This window comes from Dermacentor albipictus, chromosome 7 (assembly GCF_038994185.2).
Source record: "Dermacentor albipictus isolate Rhodes 1998 colony chromosome 7, USDA_Dalb.pri_finalv2, whole genome shotgun sequence".
Classification (NCBI taxonomy): Eukaryota; Metazoa; Arthropoda; class Arachnida; order Ixodida; family Ixodidae; genus Dermacentor; species Dermacentor albipictus.
The window spans coordinates 135,754,084-135,773,481 of NC_091827.1; the positions used below are offsets into that span (position 1 = coordinate 135,754,084).

Genomic DNA, 19,398 nt, shown 5'->3' on the forward strand with positions numbered 1-19,398 from the left:
AAAACATCCAACAAGGACAGGCAACTGCAAAATGAACCCCACAACACGGCTCTGCGCCGAGATGACGTGCATAGGCTCTCACTTTAGACTCGCTAGGCTTCAAAAAAAACAACAACAACATAAGTGCAGAAACAAAAAAAATGCTGCATTTCACTATGCCAATTTCTGAAGCAAATTCCTGCTGACAAATTCAGCAATCATGGAGGGAATCCTGCTAAATGAGAGGGGATCTTCTTCGCTTAATAAAATTAACACTAGTAACCCTAAAATTTAGGCGGGACCCTCAAACGCAGAATTCAAATTAGCCTGCTCAAACCATCCGCATTGCTATGCAACTTTCCCTTCTTATATCTAACGGAGAAGTTGTACTCTTGGAGAGTGAGGCTCCATCGGAGCAAGCGGCCGTTTTTGTGTGACATTTGATTGAGCCACGTCAGAGGACAGTGGTCGGTCTCGAAGATGAACTTCGCTCCGTACAAATAACACGACAACTTCTGGGCGGCCCAAACCAAACAAGCGCATTCCTTCTCTGAAGCGCTGTAGGCTTCCTCTCTTACATTTAGTTTACGGCTGGCGTAGAGGATAGGATGCTCCTCGTTATCGTCGCCGACTTGACTAAGTACCACGCCCATACCTCTGTCGCTTGCGTCGCATTGAACTATGAATTCCTTAGTGTAGTCTGGCGCGCGAAGCACAGGGCGAGAAACCAATAGCGTTTTCAAACTTTGGAAAGCGTTCTCTTTGTCCTTATCCCAGTGTACGTTACTCGGAGCTCCCTTTCGGAGGGCGTCTGTTAATGGACTTGCCAATTGCGAGTAATTCGGAATGTACCGTTGATAGTACCCCACAAGTCCCAAAAATGAACGAACGTCCGTTTTCGTGCGCGGCTGAGAAAAATCTCCAATCGTAGCTATTTTCAGCTCAGCCGGCCGTCTCATGCCCTGACCAACAACATGGCCCAGATAAGTAACCTGCGAACATCCAAACCTACACTTTTCCGCTTTCATCGTTAAGCCGGCTTCCCTCAACCGTGAGAACACCTGTTTGAGGTGCGATACGTGTTGTTCCCAGCTGTCCGAAAAAATGGCTACATCATCAAGATAAGGTAAGGCGAACTCCTGCAAGTCTTTTAGGACAATATCCATTAACTTAGAGAAGCTAAACGGCGCGTTCTTCAGCCCGAAGCTGAGTGCGAGAGGGCGAAAAGTGCCTACAGGCGAGATGAATGCGGCATAGCGGCTGGCACTTTCTGAAAGGGGAACTTGCCAGTACCCCCGCACGAGATCTATAGTTGAAATGTATTTAGCAGCGCTAACTCTTTCAATTCGTTCCTCAATGTTGGGTATCGGGTACAGCTGATCCCTAGTGATCGCATTTAACTTCCTGTAGTCAACACACGGACGAGGGTCCTTGTTAGGGGTTTCTACGAGTATTAGCGGTGACGTGTAGTCACTCTCAGCGGGCTCAATAACTCCCAACTCTAGCATGCGCTGTATCTCTGCCTCCATAATCTCTCTCTGTCTTGGAGACACCCTGTAAGGTTTTGATCTTACTGGTTCGGTAGAGGTCAGCTCAATTTCATGCGTTATCAGTTCGGTTCTACCCGGCCGATCGCTGAATCTGTCGAGATATTCCCCTAACACCCCTTTTAGCTCATCTAGCTGCTCGGGACTTAGAGCATGAGAGCTTACCGAGTGTTCCACTACTTCTTCTAGGCCGATTTCAGAGTTGGAGGTTGCCCTATACTCCTTAAACTTGGTACCAATGCCATCCGGCTCTTTGACAGTATAGTTAACGACTCCGCTCCGCTCTACATACGGCTTCATCAAATTACAGTGATATATCCTCACTTCCTTCCTGCGACCGGGCATTCTCAAAGCATAGTTAGTCTCTGAAAGTTTGTGCAACACTTTAACGGGCCCGTCCCAGTGAACTTCAAGCTTGTTCTTTCTTGAAGGTTTGAGGATCATTACCTGGTCTCCGGCGTTAAACGTACGAAGCCTCGCATTCCTGTCGTAATAGAATTTGGCGTTCTTTTGAGCTAGTGCCATGTTCTTTCCGACTAGTTCTTGGGTTGCGCTTAGCCGTTCCAGTAAATTTAGCACGTATTCAACCATGGTTGGACTCTCCCCTCTTTCCTCCCACATCTCTCTTAACATTCTCAGTGGAGAACGGAGTGTCCTCCCATACACTAGTTCTGCTGGAGAGAACCCTGTCGCTTCATGTGGAACCGTTCGCAAAGCAAACAAAGTTGCCGGCAGACAGTTCTCCCAGTCCTCCTTGTGCTCGTAACAGAGCGCACGCAAAACTCGCTTAAGCACCGAATGCCACCTCTCTACACTGTTTGACTGAGGGTGATAGACAGAACTGTGTATTAACTTTACCCCGCACTTTTGCAAGAATGTGGAAGTCAGTGCGCTCGTGAATACTGACCCTTGATCTGCCTGAATTTCGGCTGGAAACCCAACTCGTGCAAACACTGTCAAAAGCGCGTCTACTACTTCAGTGGAGCTGAGCTCTTTCAAAGGGATTGCTTCTGGAAACTTGGTAGCCGGACACAGCATGGTAAACAAGTACCTGTAGCCTGATTTTGTTTTTGGAAGAGGCCCTACCGTGTCTATTACAAGCCGTCTGAAAGGCTCTGTTATTAAGGGCACTACCTTCAGTGGAGCTTTCCAAGTCTCTCCTGGTTTACCAGAACGCTGGCAGGCGTCGCATGATCTTACAAAGTTTTCTACATCTTTGAAACAGCCAGGCCAGTAGTATTCCATAAGCAATCTTTCCTTTGATTTGTTTATGCCTAGGTGGCCGGACCACCCATTTCCATGACAAAGACTCAAAAGGTCCTCCCTATACTTAGTAGGTATGACTAACTGATCTAAAATCCTACCCTTTCGATCTCTGTAATGCCGATACAACAATCCTCCTTTCTCATGTATCGTTACGTTGCGCCTAGCAATGCCTTCTTTAGCTGTGTCCCGTAATTTAGCTAAGCTCTCATCATTCTTTTGCTCAGCTGCCAGTGACTCTCTATCCATGCGTAAGAGTTGATCAAAGTTCTTTGAGGCCGGTGATAACAACGACCCTGTCTCGCTTGTGAGCGCGTCTGCTTGCTCTTCCTGCAGGCTAGAACTCTGACACTCTAGTGCTACGCTCTCATTGAGCTGGTCAACTGGCAGGCTCTCCTCAACTGTTCTTTTGTCCCTCGGGCCTAGCTCGGATTCGGGTATTGAAGCTATCCCCTTTTCTGCTTCAGCTGGAGGAGCTTGAGCATTTTCAGCCGAAAGCGCCGCGATCTTAAGAGCTTGGCCTCTGGTCAATGCCTGTACTATGCCCTCTCCCAGTTTGAGCCCTCTGTCACGCAGTAACTGATTCGAACGATTCGAAAAGATGTAGGGATACTGCAGTGACAAAAATTTGGAAACTGCAGCCTCAGTCTCTAGCTCCCCGAATGGTCCACTGATTTTGACTTTGGCCATGGGCAGACACACGCTGTGTTCTTCTACAACCTGTTTTATCCATGCTACTTCTCCGGTGAAGTCCTCTACCATCACGTAAGACGGATGGACAATGTCCAGCGTGGCGGCACTGTCTCTTAGCACTCGGCATGGTTTTCCATTAACTTGCAGGTCGTGGAGATATGGACTTAAAAGTTCCATATTCTCATCTTTTTCCTCCACGTAGGAAAAAACTACGCTAGACTTCTCGCAGTTTACAGCTATATGTCCCAATTTGTGGCATTTGTAACAGCGAATTGGTCTAACAGATTCGAATTTTCTTTTCTGTTCTTTTTGTGCGGTTTCTCCGTTAAGTTTCTCCTCGCTCTTTTCTGCGGGCTTTTCCGCCATGTCTACAGGCTCGGATCGTCTAGTTTGCGTACCCTTTTTGAACGGAAATGGTTTCCGCGGTCCATTTCGACCGTCCCAGTTTCCCTCCTCGGCGTTCAACTTTCTACGGGTTGCGTACTCTTCGGCTAATTCAGCCGCCCTTTCCACAGTGTTTACATTACCTCTGTCTTGCACCCACAGTTTCACAGCTTGGGGGATGGTTTTGTAAAACTGCTCTAGACACATGCATTCAATGATCATGTCTCTGCTGTCGTACGCTTCCGCGCTTTTAAGCCACTCGACTAGGTTGGCCTTTAAGCTATACGCAAACTCCGGATAGCCCTCGCTATCTTTCTTGCCTGTGCTCCTAAACCTTTGCCGAAAAGCTTCGGCTGAAAGGCGGTATTTCTTCAGGAGACTAGCCTTAACTTTCGCATAATCATATGCATCCTGCACACTTAGTCTGGCGATTACTTCCGCCGCCTCACACGGCAACATAGACAGCAACCGCTGTGGCCATGTACTCGGGCCGAAGTTCATCTTCTCGCAAGTCCTTTCAAAATTGCTTAGGAACAAGCCTATGTCGGTCCCGACCTCAAATGGCTTTAATAGCCTGTCCATGCGGTATGATTCTGCCTCACTTGATCGACCCAGAGCGCCTTCACTTCCTTGAGGCAACTCCAAACGTTTGCTTTCAAGTTCAAGTTGCATTTTCCTTAACTGAAACTCGCGGTTTTCTCTGTCCCGTTCTTCTCTTTCTTTTTCCCGTTTCTCTCTCTTTTTGAGAAGTTCCAATCCCATTTCCATATCTTGCTCACTGGCCTGATTGGAAATTAGCTCCAATAATTCCGATTTGAGCATTTCCTTGCGTACATCTAGGCCCAGTTCCTCACCAACAATCAACAACTCGTCTCTCAGCAGTGTCCTTAACTCCATGACTGCTGCTTTACTGCCTTGATTCTGCTCTCTAAATATAGCTAGGAAAACACAACCTAGCTAACACACAACAATCTAGCTTCCCTACTGTTCTAAACAGAACAACCACAAAATGAAGCCTAGAGAGTCAAAGCAAAAACCAAGCACTCACCGCAGATACAGCACCATGTCGCAAAGTCCATCTCACCGCTGTCAGCCAGTTGTCAGGATTGGGGGCTCAATCCCTTCGTCCGTGGTCCTTTGCCAAGATTGGAGTACGGCATGAATTCGGAGGTAGCTGGCCCATGCCGTCGTCCAACTTATTTACGCTGAGATCGTTGAGGTAGTGAAGAACTGCTTCTCATCGAGAACGGGGAAAAGGGGTTTAATTACAGAAATTAACTCAGTCTAACATGACTGTTTGAGAAAAAGAGTAACAGTCCAACATGACTGCATGAGAGAAGTGACTCAGTCTAACATGACTGCTCAAGAGAAGTGTGTCCAACAATCGCACAACCACAGTTTTTATACACTCGATCCGCTGGTCCTACGACGCGGCGGCTGTTCGTTTACACACCACCAACTCGCAGCTGCTCTGAAGACCAGTTTACAGACACAAAGGCACACACATTCCGAAGCCCAAGCGACGGCGTTGAAGGTGGTGCCGTTCCGGAAAATCGACGCCGCTCGAGGGACGCTCGTTGTTTTGCAACATGCGGAACCGTGAGAGCGCAAAAATAAGCCGTTCCCGCGGTAGCTTCTTCAGGCGTGTCGGATCAGCGCCGCGTTGAGGAACTCTGGAATCATTGTCCACACCCCAAACTCGTCTTGTCACAATGTCGAAGCGGGCTGGAGGAAGGCGGCGGATTCCAGCGCAAAGGTCGCTTCTTTGAACGCCTCGCAGCTGCAGCGGCGGAGAGCGGGAGGTGCGCGTCTTGCACCCCTTGTCGTAATCGGGTGGCAAGGTGACAATCTTGTTGTGCAACCCGCCGTTCTTTACACCATCTGAATGGCGCACTGGTGACGACAAGCTCATTTGCTTCCACTGCCATCGAATCGGGCACATTTCTCGGCACTGTCGCAGTCGCTGGAGTTTCCCGACCCGGTCTACTTATACTGCCTACTCTCGCCCCCCAGGTGGCCCTTCTCGTCCCTATGCCGCACGCTTCGCAAACGCCGCCGCTGATTCTCCTGCACCGAACCGCTCCTATTCTCGTTTGCCTTCACCCCAACGACGACAATCTCGCTCTCCCCAGCCCTATCGCTCCTATTCGCCGACTCCCTTCGGACGCTGCTCCCAGCCGGAAAACTAGACGATGCAGCGCCTCGAGGTAACGCTGCATTGCTCCCTACGCTGCCAAATCCTCTACCGACGTTGCGCACTCGTCTGAACCTTCTTGACGTGCAAGTCGACGGTGTTTCTGTGTCTGCACTTATAGACACTGGGGCGCATTTGTCCGTAATGAGCGCTGACCTTCGTAACCAGCTCAAGAAAATTATCACGCCGCCACGACGCCTGTTGTGCGCGTCGCCGATGGCGGAACAGCCCCTGTAATTGGTAAGTGTACCGCCCGCGTCTCCTTCGCCGATTGCTCAACAATCGTGCTATTCACAGTCATCACCTACTATCCCCACGACATCATCCTCGGCTTAAAGTTCCTCTCTGCACATTCTGCTCTCATCGATTGTTCTGCCAGTACTCTCCGCCTTGACCTGCCTGTTCTGGATCCTGCTGAACCACACCCCAGTCGCCTCAGTTCCTATCGACTTCGTTCGCTTGCCACCTTCCGCACTGACCTACGTTGACCTAGTGTCATCCCCGTTAGTCCCCGACGGTCACTACATCGCGGCTCCTATGCAAGACGTCCTCCTTACACACGGGATCACAGTACCTCATACAGTTTTATCTATTACGCCGAACTGCGTCTGCCTGCAAGTGGTCAACTTTGGCTTGACAACACAAGTGCTGCCACGTGGGATGTCTCTGGCCCAGCTTTGCTCATTCGAGGATCACTCAGTAGCACCTATTGCAGTAGACGACAATTCACCTGATCCTCCTCTACCATCGCAGTCGGCAACTTGTACCATCGCCGACCTACAGAAAATGATTGCGCCCGACATGCCGCCCGAGCACGCTCGTGAGCTCTACCGCATTGTTTTCCTACTACAATATTTTTTACTTTAAAGATCGTCCTTTGGCCAAAACTACAGCTGTCAAACAACACATTAATACTGGCGATGCCCCTCCTATTCATCGCCGCCTGTATCGAGTGTCACCAGCTGAGCGTCAAGTTATTCACGTAGAAGTTCGCAAAATGCTTGCCAAGAACATTATTGAACCATCATATGGGCGTCACCTGTTGTACTGGTCAAAAAGAAGGATGGCTCATGGCGCTTTTGCGTGGACTATCGGCACCTTAACAGGGTTACCAAAAAGGACGTGTATCCCCTACCTCGGATTGATGACGCCCTTGACTGCCTCCACGGTGCTCGCTATTTCTCCTCTATTGACTTTCGTTCCAGCTACTGGCAGATTGCCGTGGACGATCTCGACCGCGAGAAGACTGCTTTTGGAACACCCGACAGTCTTTATCAATTCAAAGCGGTGCCGTTCGGTCTATGTAACGCCTCTGCCGCTTTTGAACGCATGATGGACTCCCTTCTTCACGGTTTCAAATGGTCCACGTGCCTGTGCTACTTGGACGACGTTATCGTATTTTCCCCAACGTTCGCTACGCGCCTCGAGCGCCTCTCAGCTGTCCTGGACGTTTTTCGTCGAGCCGGTCTGCAACTCAACGCATCGAAGTGTCAATTCGGCCGTTGCCAGATTACCGTCCTTGGACATCTGGTTGACGCGAACGGAGTGCTACCGGACCCAGGCAAGATCCATGCTGTTGCGCACTTCCCTGTTCCGAAGTGTGTCAAGGATGTGCGCAGCTTCATCGGCCTTTGTTCGTACTTCCGCCGTTTCGTGAGAAATTTCGCCGCCATAGCATGGCCACTAACCGAGCTTTTCAAAAAAGACGCCCCTTTCCAGTGGGGCGATAACGAAGCCTCTGCATTCTCACATCTAATCGACATTCTCACAACGCCTGCTGTTCTGGCCCATTTCGATCCTTCTGCGCCTACCGAAGTCTGTACTGATGCCAGCGGTCATGGAATTGGCGCAGTACTGGCACAACGCCAGCGTGGCCACGACCGTGTTATCGCTTACGCCAGCAGGCTCCTCTCGCCCGCGAAGCGCAACTATTCCATCACTGAGCATGAGTGTCTGGCCCTAGTTTGGGCGGTTGCGAAGTTCCGCCCATACTTATATGGCCGACCCTTTTCCGTTGTCACAGACCATCACGCGCTTTGCAGGTTATGCTCACTGAAAGATCCTACAGGAAGACTTGGTCGCTGGCCCTTACGCCTCCAAGAATATTCGTCACCTATAAATCTGGCCGACTACACAAGGACGCTGACTGCCTGTCTCGTTACCCGGTCAACGAGCCTGACGACGCCGACAGTAGTAGCTCCATCGGCATTTTTATCTGTGTCTGCCTTTGCTAACATCGCCGATGAGCAGTACCGAGACCTATTGCTGCGAGCACTTATCGAGCGTCTCCGCTCTACGCCTACCGACACATCCGTTCGTCGATATGTCCTCCAGGGCGGCATTCTGTATCGAAGAAACTTCCTCCCTGATGGCTCTGATCTTCTTCTTGTCGTGCCAAAACAGCTACGACAGACTGTGCTCTTTGAGATGCATGATGCACCCACTGCAGGACATCATGGGGTAACCCGCACGTACGACCGCGTCCGCCGCCGCTTCTATTGGCCTGGTCTCGCTCGCTCCGTTCGACGCTATGTTGCAGCCTGTGATCCCTGCCAGCGTCGGAAAACACCTCAGGTGCTACCTGCCGGTCATCTCCAGCCGATCACCGTCCCTGTGAACTGTTCTTTCGTGTTGGATTAGACCTGCTCGGTCCCTTTCCCATGTCATCCTCTGGGAACAAATGGGTAGCCGTCGCGGCTGATTACGCCACCCGATACGCTATCACTCGGGCTCTCCCTACCAGTTGCGCCACTGACGTCGCGGACTTTCTCTTGCGTGACATTATCTTGCTCCATGGCGCCCCGCGACAGCTGCTTACTGACCGTGGTCAAAACTTCCTCTCGAAAGTTATCGCTGACATTGTGCATTTCTGCTCCATTCAACACAAACTGACTACCTCATACCATCCTCAAACCAATGGCCTTACAGAGCGGTTAAACTGTACTCTTGCCAATATGCTGTCCAAGTACATTTACAAAGACCACCACGACTGGGACATTGCCCTTCCTTACGTAAAATTTGCGTACAATTCTACCCGGCACGACACCGCCGGATTTTCCCCATTTTATCTACTATACGGTCGCGAACCTACCTTGCCCCTAGACACGGCACTTCCTCCTGCTGCAATCTCAACAAGCGAGTATGCGTGTGACGCCATCGCTCTCGCCGACCATGCACGCCAGCTTGCCCGTGCTCGACTGACGGCCTCACAAACCACTCAGCAGTGTCAGTACAACGCTCGCCATCGTGACGTACAGTTTTCGCCTGGTGCGTTCGTGCTCCTGTGGTCGCCCTCTCGTCACGTCGGACTTTCAGAGAAGCTCCTTTCGTGATACACAGGGCCCTACCGCGTGCTGCGCCAGGTGACGCCTGTGACTTACGAAATTGCTCCTGCGGGTTCAACCTCGTCCTCTCCTCCGGCATCTAGTGATGTCGTGCATGTCAGTAGGCTCAAGGCCTACTACACTGCTTCCGAGTCCGATCTTTAGCCGCTCCAGGACGGCGCTTTTGCAGCCGGGGGTAGTGCTACGGAACAATATGTGCGATCACGAAAAGGTGAGCAGTGTGAAAACGACGACGACGATTAGAAGCTAGCGCGGACTGTTGCCTCTTGACCAAGCGCAGCGTATTTTCTTGTAAATATACTTGTACATAGCTTTTCGTCTGCGTCTTCCTATGTAACAACATTGTTGCAGGAAGAAAGCAGGCCCACGAGTGTAAAATAATGTATATTTACAACTGGCGTATATGGCGTTCAGGCAACTGCCAGACTTCGTCTTCGTCTAGTCCAATTCAACTTCGTTTCCTTCACCATAACATCACCCTCCCGGTGGAGTAGCTCCGTCCCGGTGCAAGTTATAGAGACTCACTTATTGGGGGGACATAGGGCTTAAGGGGGGATGCTAGGCTCAAGAGTCAACTTTTGAACTACTGCATCAATTTCTATCAAATTTTCAGCGACTGTTTATAATCTGCTCATTAGAATATATTCAAAGTTTCAATGCGCTAGCTCAAACAGACAAAAAGTTATAGCTCTCATATTCAGCAATCATGTGTCTCAGCTTAGGAAAACTATCATTTCAAAAATAATGGAGATATATCAACTGTTTGTAATTAGATGTCTTCTAGGTGGTTCATAGTGCAAGATAAGACCGCTCGCATGCTTTTTATGCAATTTCTGTAAAAATGTCATCAATCTAAAAACAGTTCAATTTTTTTGTTGTCATTACATGTCAGACATCTCAAAATATTTTCTGTTAGAAACTATTTAGCACCCTAAAAAGCATCTTATCTTGTTCCTGAGAAAATTTCAGTCTAGAAACCACCTTGAAAGCATCTTTTGGCAATGTAGTTTAGAAATGATTGTTTTCCTAACGGTTTTGTTTCCCCAAAAAGTGCAAACTCAGAAAAATGAGTTCAAAGATTTGAGAACATGCTATTTTATTTTGTGGTAAAAAAAAATTAATCAAAGTGCCCTGCTCCATAGGTCGGGCCCTCATCTTCAACGCGACGCTGTTCTGTGGCAATTGCTTCAAGCCTTCTTTTCTTTTTCTCAACTTTAGAGCTGTCCATCACCGCCGTTACCACCGCCTTGATGGCTGTAACTTTTACAAAACGGTAGCCGCTGGGCTCCGGCGTTTCCTCGCTTTCGTCGGCAGGACCCTGGCAAAGTAGCGCGACCTTCCTTTCAAATGTCAATTGGCATTCACCACCATCAGCAGAACCAGTAGACATTTCCATAGGTGACGAACCACCATCGGAGCTTGTAGGGTTCGCATCAGCCGCCGGCAGCAGGCTTGGGCTTGGCGAACGCACAGGCAGACGCTCACTTGCTGGCGGTCGCCCAGTGCTGTTTAGGCCTCTCGCTTTCGTCGTGCGTTTTCGCTTCCCGAAGCTTTTCCGTGTCGAAGCCTTCGTTGCGGGCATCTTCGGGTCACACCACCGGCCACCCGATGATCGCAATAAGCTCACAGAAGGAAGATATAGCAACACATAGCAAGCGTCGAGCGCAACCAAAGCAGGAATGACTCCAAATGGCGCGAAAACAGCGTTGGGTGGTCACGTGGTACATTTCCGCCAATCCAAGCTCCTGTTTCGGTTTGCCACCCACTGTTTCGGTTCGAGCTCCTGTTTCGGTTTCTGCGGCCAGTAATATGCCTTTCTTTTTTAGTTCTTCGATAGTTGCCTTGCATAGTCTCGATGGAAAGTATTCCGTCACTAAACAGCGCGAAAAACAAACTTTCTATCACAGGCATTCACTTCACGTTCGGTTTTTTGCCCGCACCGCGGCCGCGTCTTGAAAAGAGCGTTCACAGACGCCTTCGACGGCAAATGCGCCCCACCACGTCGTGAAAAAAATTCATTTTCTTCTTTTCTACTTCTCCGATAACAACCAAACCTGGTGAGAATATTCTTCATTAAACCAGCAATCCAAAACAACTCAAGCTTTAAAACACATTTTTTTTCCGAAAATCGGTATTTTAACCCCGCATCCCCCCTTAAGCCTGGCGACGTGAACAACATCGCTGGTGACGTTGTGATGCACTGAAGGCTGACCGACCGGGGCGATCTTGTATGTCACGTCGGACAGTTGGTGCAAGATCTGGTACGGACCAGAATACCGGGAAAGTAGTTTTTCTGACAAGCTGATGCGACGTGAAGGCATCCAGAGAAGGACGAGGGAACCAGATGAAAAATGGTAGTCTCGGTGCCGAAGGTCGTAGCGTCGTTTTTAAGAAGCTTGCGAGACTGTGAGGCGATGACGGGCGACATCTCAGGCCTGGGCGGGTAAGTCAATAGCATCGTGAGTGTAACCAGTGCTGGGTGATTGTACTGCAGAAGGTAGCAACGTGTCAAAGGGCAAGGTGGGGTCGCAGCCATACAAAAGGTAAAAAATGGTGAAAATCCAGCAGTGTCGTGACGGGACGAGTTGTATGCGAAAGTGATGTATGGTAAAGCAACGTCCTAGTCACGGTGATCGTCGGAAACGTACATGGCCAGCATTTCAGTTAGCGTGCGGTTGAGTCGCTCGGCGAGGCTGTTCGTTTGAGGATGGTACGCGGTAGCAATCTGGTGTTCTGTAGAGCAGGAGCAGAGCAGGTCATCGCAACCTTCAATAAAAAGTAGCGGCCACGATCCGTCAGCAACTGGTGAGGGGCGCCGTGGTGCAGGATGACGTCGTATAGTAAGAAGTCGGCGACATCTGTAGCGCAGCTGGTTGGTAGCGCTCGTGCGATGGCATATCTCGTGGCATAATCAGTTGCTACAGCAATCCATTTGTTGCCTTTGATGGACTTCGTCTTCGTCTAGTCCAATTCAACTTCTTCGTTCCCTTCACCGTAACATGATTGCAGGCTTTATCTCTTAACGCGTACATCTGATTCTTGCCTATTCCTAGTTTCTTCTTCACTGTTTTTAGGCTTCCTCCGTTCCTGAGAGCATGTTAAATTCTATCCATATTATACTTCCTTATGTCAGCTGTCTTATGCTTGTTGATTAACTTCGAAAGTTCTGCCGGTTCAATTCTACCTGTAAGGTCAGAGGCTTTCATACATTGGCGTTTCTTGATCAGATCTTTCGTCTCCTGCGTTAGCTTACTGGCATCCTGTCTAACGGAGTTACCACCAACTTCTATTGCACACTCCTTAATAATGCCCAGAAGATTGTCGTTCATATCTCCAACACTAAGGTCCTCTTCCTGAGTTAAAGCCGAATACCTGTTCTGTAGCTTCATCCGGAATTCTTCTATTTTCCCTCTTACCGATAACTCATTGATCGGCTTCATATGTACCAGTTTCTTCTGTTCCCTCCTAAAGTCTAGGCTAGTTCGAGTTCTTACCATCCTATGGTCACTGCAACGCACTTTGCCGAGCACGTCTACATATTATATTATGCCAGGGTTAGCACAGAGTATAAAGTCTATTTCATTTCTAGTCTTGCCATTCGGGCTCCTCCACGTCCACTTTCGGCTATCCCGCTTGCGGAAGAAGGTATTCATTATACGCATATGATTATGTTCGGCAAAGTCTACTAATAACTCTCCCCTGCTATTCCTATTGCCTATGCCATATTCCCCCAGTGCCTTGTCTCCAGCCTCCTCCTTGCCTACCTTGGCATTGAAGTCGCCCATCAGTACAGTGTATTTTGTTTTGACTTAACCCATCGCTGATTCGACGTCGTCATAGAAGTTTTCGACTTCTTGGTCATCCTGACTGGATGTAGGGGCATACAGGTGCTCGACCTTCAATTTGTACCTCTTATTAAGTTTCGCAACAAGACCTGCCACCCTCTCGTTAATGCTATAAAATTCCTATATCATCATCATCATCATCATCATCCTGATTACGCCCACTGCAGGGCAAAGGCCTCTCCCATACTTCTCCAAGTACCCAGATCATGTACTAATTGTGGCCATCTCGTCCCTGCAAACTTCTTAATCTCATCTGCCCACCTAACTCTCGGCTGCCCCCTGCTACGCTTCCCTTCTCTTGGAATCCAGTCCGTAACCCTTAATGATGATTGGTTATCTTCCCTCCTCATTACATGTCCTGCCCATGCCCATTTCTTTTTCTTGATTTCAACTAAGATGTCATTAACTTGCGTTTGTTCCCTGACCCAATTTGCTCTTTTCTTATCCCTTATTGTTACACCTATCATTCTTCTTTCCATCCTTCCTGTATGTTACCAGCTATATTCTTATTAATCGGGAATCCGACTCCTAGTTCTCGTGTCTCCGCTAAGCCCCAGTAGCACAGGATATGCCCGCTTTTTAGAAGTGTATATGCTTCATTTGTCCTTTTAACTTCACTGAGCCCTATTATATCCCATTTACTGCCCTCTAATTCCTCCAATAGCACTGCTAGACTCGCCTCACTAGATAACATTCTAGCGTTAAACGTTGCCAGGTTCAGATTCCAATGGCGGCCTGTCCGGAACCAGGGATTCTTAGCACCCTCTGCTGCATCGCAGGTCTGACCGCTGCCGTGGTCAGTTGCTTCACAGCTGCTGGGGACTGAGGGCCGGGGTTGGAGTGTTATAGTCTGTGGGGATGCGCGACCCTCGCGCCTCCCCTGATGTTTTTCCCGCATAGCGCGTCTCCTGTAGTGCGGCTTCGCCGCACACGCGGCGGTCCAAGTGGTACAGGCGCAGTGCGAGAGATGGCGCTAGTGTTGCGCGGCCGCGAGGTTACTTGGGCGCCGAAAGGAAGGCGCTTGCTCTCTTGGGTTGGAGACAGGGAGCGTGCCGCACGTGCAGCAACGCTCTTCCCCGGCGGGTCACCGAACAGCGCGGACATTCCGTGTGCGCGGCGACCATGCATCTGCGAGACCACCTCGCGTGGCCGGCTTCGAACGCGCCACGATTCGCGTGACTATACACGCGAATGACCAGGCGTTGGGATCCAGCATGGGGCGAACATATTCGCTCGCTTCCGGTCGCGGAGAGTCGGACTTCTAGATTTGTCGCGCGCCCATCGGCATGTTTTGTGGATAGCAACTCGGCTAGCAGGCATTGATGGATGAAAGGTGCAATAAATGCCCTTGTGACTGTTTGCACTACTGTGTTGTCGTTCCTTTGTCCCAAGAGTACGGTGTGAGATTTCCCACCTCAGACCCCACAAGTCATATAGGAGGTTGTGGCCAAGTAGTGCACCAGGGTGGCCAATCCTGCTCAGGTGAGGGAGTGCGGTACCAGTTCTGGTCACCGGGATTAGGCCGCACTCCAGGCCTGTTTATGCAATTTTATCACCATGCAGATTTTTTTTTTAATCCAGTGGAAAATTGCGCGGCATCAGATTCAAATTCCGGTCCTCTTGCACGGGAGGCGGATGCTCTACCTCTACACCACCGCTGCACCGCTGCATCACAAATCTAAGTACACGGGTGTTTTTGCATTTCACCCCCGTTGAAATGTGGCTGCTGTGGCCGTGATTTGGTGCCACAACCTCATGCTTAGTGGCACAGCAAACCCACCAAGAAACCATGGTGGGTTGATATCGCAAAATGAAAACGCGTATAGAGCGGGCGCTCAAATTTCGCATTAGGAAGTATCGCAATCGTCAGTGAACCTTTTTTGGGGGGGGGTCAGCATTATCGTTGTAATCACTTGATGCCGAATCCATCTTTTTAGCTTCAGTCACCTTTCTGTGCGTGGTGTGTTCACAGAGCAAGTGTGTCTCGGAGACGTTGTCGCATCTTTGTGGGTGTTTGTGGGGCTTCGCATTTGCGTGCTCGGGGCCACCTCTCGTGCCATCGCGAGAGCCAAGTGGTGCAAAGGAACATGGCTTGTTTCTTCGATCTCCATGGTTATCTCCATTTCGCTCTTGTTGACTGTACACACAGACTACGTCACTTGCGCAAATCCAAGCAAATCTGATTGCCTCTAAGCGTAGTATGCGGCAGGACATCATTAGAGATATCTTTACGTCGCTCTAAGCCTAATATGTTTTTTTTTCTTTTTTGGCTGAACAAATTTCTCGGATTGATTTCTCTGACTATATTTCAGTCCCCGTGAGGTCCGGCAAATTGGTCAGCAACAATATAATATACAGCCATCATTACTGAATTGGTAGAGCACTGCAACACCTTCTGGAGAAGCTGTGGGTTCAGCATTTAAAGACAGAGGTTTCCTTCCACTTTCCTTACCTTTTCTACTATCAAAATTAAGAAAAAGTAAATCATGTCCCTCCACAATTATTAATTAGGGATTCTGTCCAGCTTAAGTCCCTGAAGAGGTGGTCTGTTGGAGCACTGGTGGCGTGGACACAAAATGTGTAGGCAATGCAGTCTTCCCTTATGTACATAGCTGCCCCTGATGCCAGTCTTTCCCGACAAAGACCATAAAAATTGAGGACAAAAAAAGAAAGAGCAAGTTTACCTTATGCTCCCTTGGCTTCAGGTCAGCTGCATTTATTTGGCAGCTTCTTGTATTAATACCGAGTCTCTCAGTTCTCTGGATTCATTCAAGGTGCATGGCGCAAGAGGTGGACGCAAAGTAGGACGGGACACAGGAAGGGTTCCAACTACCAACTGACGCTTACTGCCTGAAATGTCTTCTTCAAACCCTCTCTTGCAGTTCTCAAGACACATCACTGTTAACAATAACAAACCTAGAACAACCTGAATAAAAACATCTTTGACATGTGAAGGAATGACACATTTATCATTGAATGACAGCGATGCTTAGATAACACATCAAATCATATTTCCATGGCTTCATTGTCTTACGAATGCCACTAACAAAAATCAAGCCCCTCAGTTTTATTCATATTGTTTTCAACCATCAAAACTGCACTGTGTGGTGTAGAAGGACATCTATCACTTTGCTTCTCATTTTGTTCTATCATTTTCTAAATATAATTTGTTTTGGACTTACGGAATGCAATGCGTGCTTCTCACAAGCATGGTGACATTTATTATATTTGAATGAGCACAATACAAGGTTTAATCAGTGTGCTTTGAGCAATGATGTTGAGTAGGCAGTTTTACTCTTTCCATCTTCCATCTGTCTTTCCACTTATCTTTTGCGCCATAACCCTTAAAGGGACACTAAACCACTCGTGTAGCCGGGGGGGTCCATACAAATTAAGCAAGCCCAATGCAAGGTTCTCTCGATGCTTGTTGCCAAGATGGCACTAATGCGCTAAAGTTTGCTGGCTAAAAGACTTCCCACCATGACTGTGCACTGACCGGCTTGGTGCCGCAAAGCTGGTGTCGGAACATCTCGCTGTGGATCATGACAGATCGGTCACTTCCTAGGAATGGCACGCACCACCCCTGCGCCACGTCGCTCCAGAAGAGGGCATTCCTGGAACACACCGGCCTCAAAACTTGAAGGATAATGCACGGCAATTTCACTTGGACTAAACTGATTTAAAATATTCTACATCAAAAATTGGTTGCTGCTTTTGAATACTTATTTCTCAGTAAAGATTAATGAAAAGCTATCTGAGATAAGATACCACACATTTTGGAGTTGAAAACACACTCATGATTTGACAAACGAAAAAAAGAAACTGGCATGTCTAAACCCACTAAAAGCATGCCTGTTTGTAGTACAAATGCCTCTGCCCTAAAAATTTCCAACAGGTACTCTCATCATACATTATTGCAAACTTCTTTCTTTCTTTTTTCTTTCTTGGCTCATTCCTGTAATCTAAAAATTTCGCAAGTTATGCCCCATTTGTCTGCTTAGAAAATGTTTGTTTTATCTCCGAGTTGTGCGCCACTTCACTTGTCAAATTGTACAAATTTTTGTATTTAAAGTCATATCAAGTGAAATGGTATTCGTGGCATCGCTTTAGACTTGATTAGGTCATATCTGTGTCATAGATGCCAGTTTGTGCAAATTAATAACATTTCATCCCAAGTTAAACCAGTCTATATTGATGTTCTGCAGGGTAGCATTTTAGGTCCTCTTCTCTTTAATATCTTTATCAATGATATTGTTAATGTAGATTTCAACACCAAGTTAGTTTATATGCTGACGATGCAACCGTGTTGTTTTCCTCAAGTAATGCTGTTACACTGCTTACAGTTGCGAATTGTGTGCTTAAAAAATTATATACTTGGTCTGTCGAAAATGGGCTGAAAATCAGCACAGGAAAAACTAAAGCAATATTGTTTCATGCCAAGAATAAGAATGCCCTCCTGAAGGTTGACATTAAACTTGGCTCTTCAAAAATCATGCTCGTGAATTCCATTAAAACCTTAGGTGTTTTCTTTGATCATGACATGTCTTGGAACTGTCATACTAATTTTTTAACAAAGAAGCTTTCTCAAGTTTCAGGTCTTTTTACTATTAAACAGATTCCACAGAAGGTAAAACTTCTGCTCTATAACTCTTTATTTTTTTGCCACCTGCCTGGTTTGGGGCACAACATCTGTCACTAATATTAATCGTATTTTTCGTCTGCAAAAGAGAGCTATTCGTGCTGTGCGCAAAGTTCCATTTGACTTTCCAACTAATTCATTACTTAAAAACCTAAAGATACTTAAAGCCCCTGATCTCTTCAATTTTTGCTTAGCCTTAACATACGGTAAGGAGTGCCAGAAAAACATTAACCACGCCAGGTCTATAGCCAACTTGACACGACATAGAAGCTATTATGCAACAAGATTTCTGGAATGTTGGTTTGGGCCATAACCACGTACCAACTACACAAAACAAAAGCTTTCATACACTTTACCGCAATTATTAAATAAGCTAATAAACGATGTATTGATGTTTTTTCTTGCAGTAAAAACAAGCTAATAAATTACTTTGGTGCCTATTAGCCTTTAATCTCTGTATAACTAGGCTTCTTTTTATTGAGTTATGTATTTTTTCTATTGCTATCTGCTGTATGAACACTTCTATGAGAACGTTTATTGCTTTTGTTTTTCTTCTTTCTCTCTTACCCTCCCTTTTTGCTATGGGTTGGTTTCTGCTGCTGCTGTCACGAGAAGGTTTAAGGACTAGCCAATTGTTCTATTGTAACTTTTTTCCTTATATCCTCCATAAACTTGTATATTTATGGAAATAAATTCATTCATTCATTCATTCACTGTTATAATACTAATTGCAACGACTGTTCTTCATTTTAATTTGTTCTATTATGGTTGCATACTAATGTTTTATTACTATATAATCATCCCCCATAAACGTCTAGATTTTTCTACACTCCCTGTTATCTCTGATGAGATTACCAGTGTGTTCTAAAAAAATAAATAAATAAAATTCAAATCATAACATACCTACAACAAATCGAATGAAGAAATAAAGCCGAAGTAAATTGAATATCAAATATCATAAAACATATCACAAAGTTTAACCCTTACAAATTTTGGGCAAGAAAACACGGTGCTGCATGTGCTCGGGAGTCTCCTAGCATTGTATAGAATGCAGCAAGCTGTCAATAACTTAGGTACACTACAATCAAGATATACAGTACGGTCTACTGTTATTAAAGAGAAATCCAAATTAGCATGCCAGCACTGATTACAGCTCAGTTCTACTGCTGTATAAGAAGCTCTGGAAAACTTTTTTTTTATTACCAGAATGACTGTTGAATAGAATAAAGCACTGTTTTCCCTCTGAAGATAAAGAATTAGTGATGTTATCTTGTGCTGAAAACCAATGAGGTCCTCAGTTTACTAGATTATGGCAATCTTCTACTGCATAGAAAGTTTTCCTTTCCAGTTTTCTTTCAAAATACAGAAGGGCTTTCCCATCTTTACAGTTGGTGGGTTATTGTAAGGCCCATTTGCGTGACAGGTGAAAGTGCAGAGTGGGCGTGACGTGACTTGAGCACTCCTCGGCACATAGCCTTCATTGGTGCTGTGCAGGTTGACCTCAGTCGGA

At 47.3% G+C, this 19,398-nt stretch overlaps 1 protein-coding gene across 7 annotated transcripts in view; it reads right to left on the bottom strand.

Moving 5' to 3' along the window:
• Positions 1–19,398, bottom strand: part of LOC135911547 (saccharopine dehydrogenase-like oxidoreductase) — a 420,598-nt gene that overhangs the window by 110,405 nt on the left and 290,795 nt on the right. For all 7 annotated transcript variants that reach the window (XM_065443875.1, XM_065443876.1, XM_065443874.1 and 4 more), the window contains exon 7: positions 16,746–16,863. In XM_065443875.1, coding sequence (XP_065299947.1) covers positions 16,746–16,863 — 118 coding nt within the window. The remainder of the gene's footprint in view (positions 1–16,745; positions 16,864–19,398) is intronic.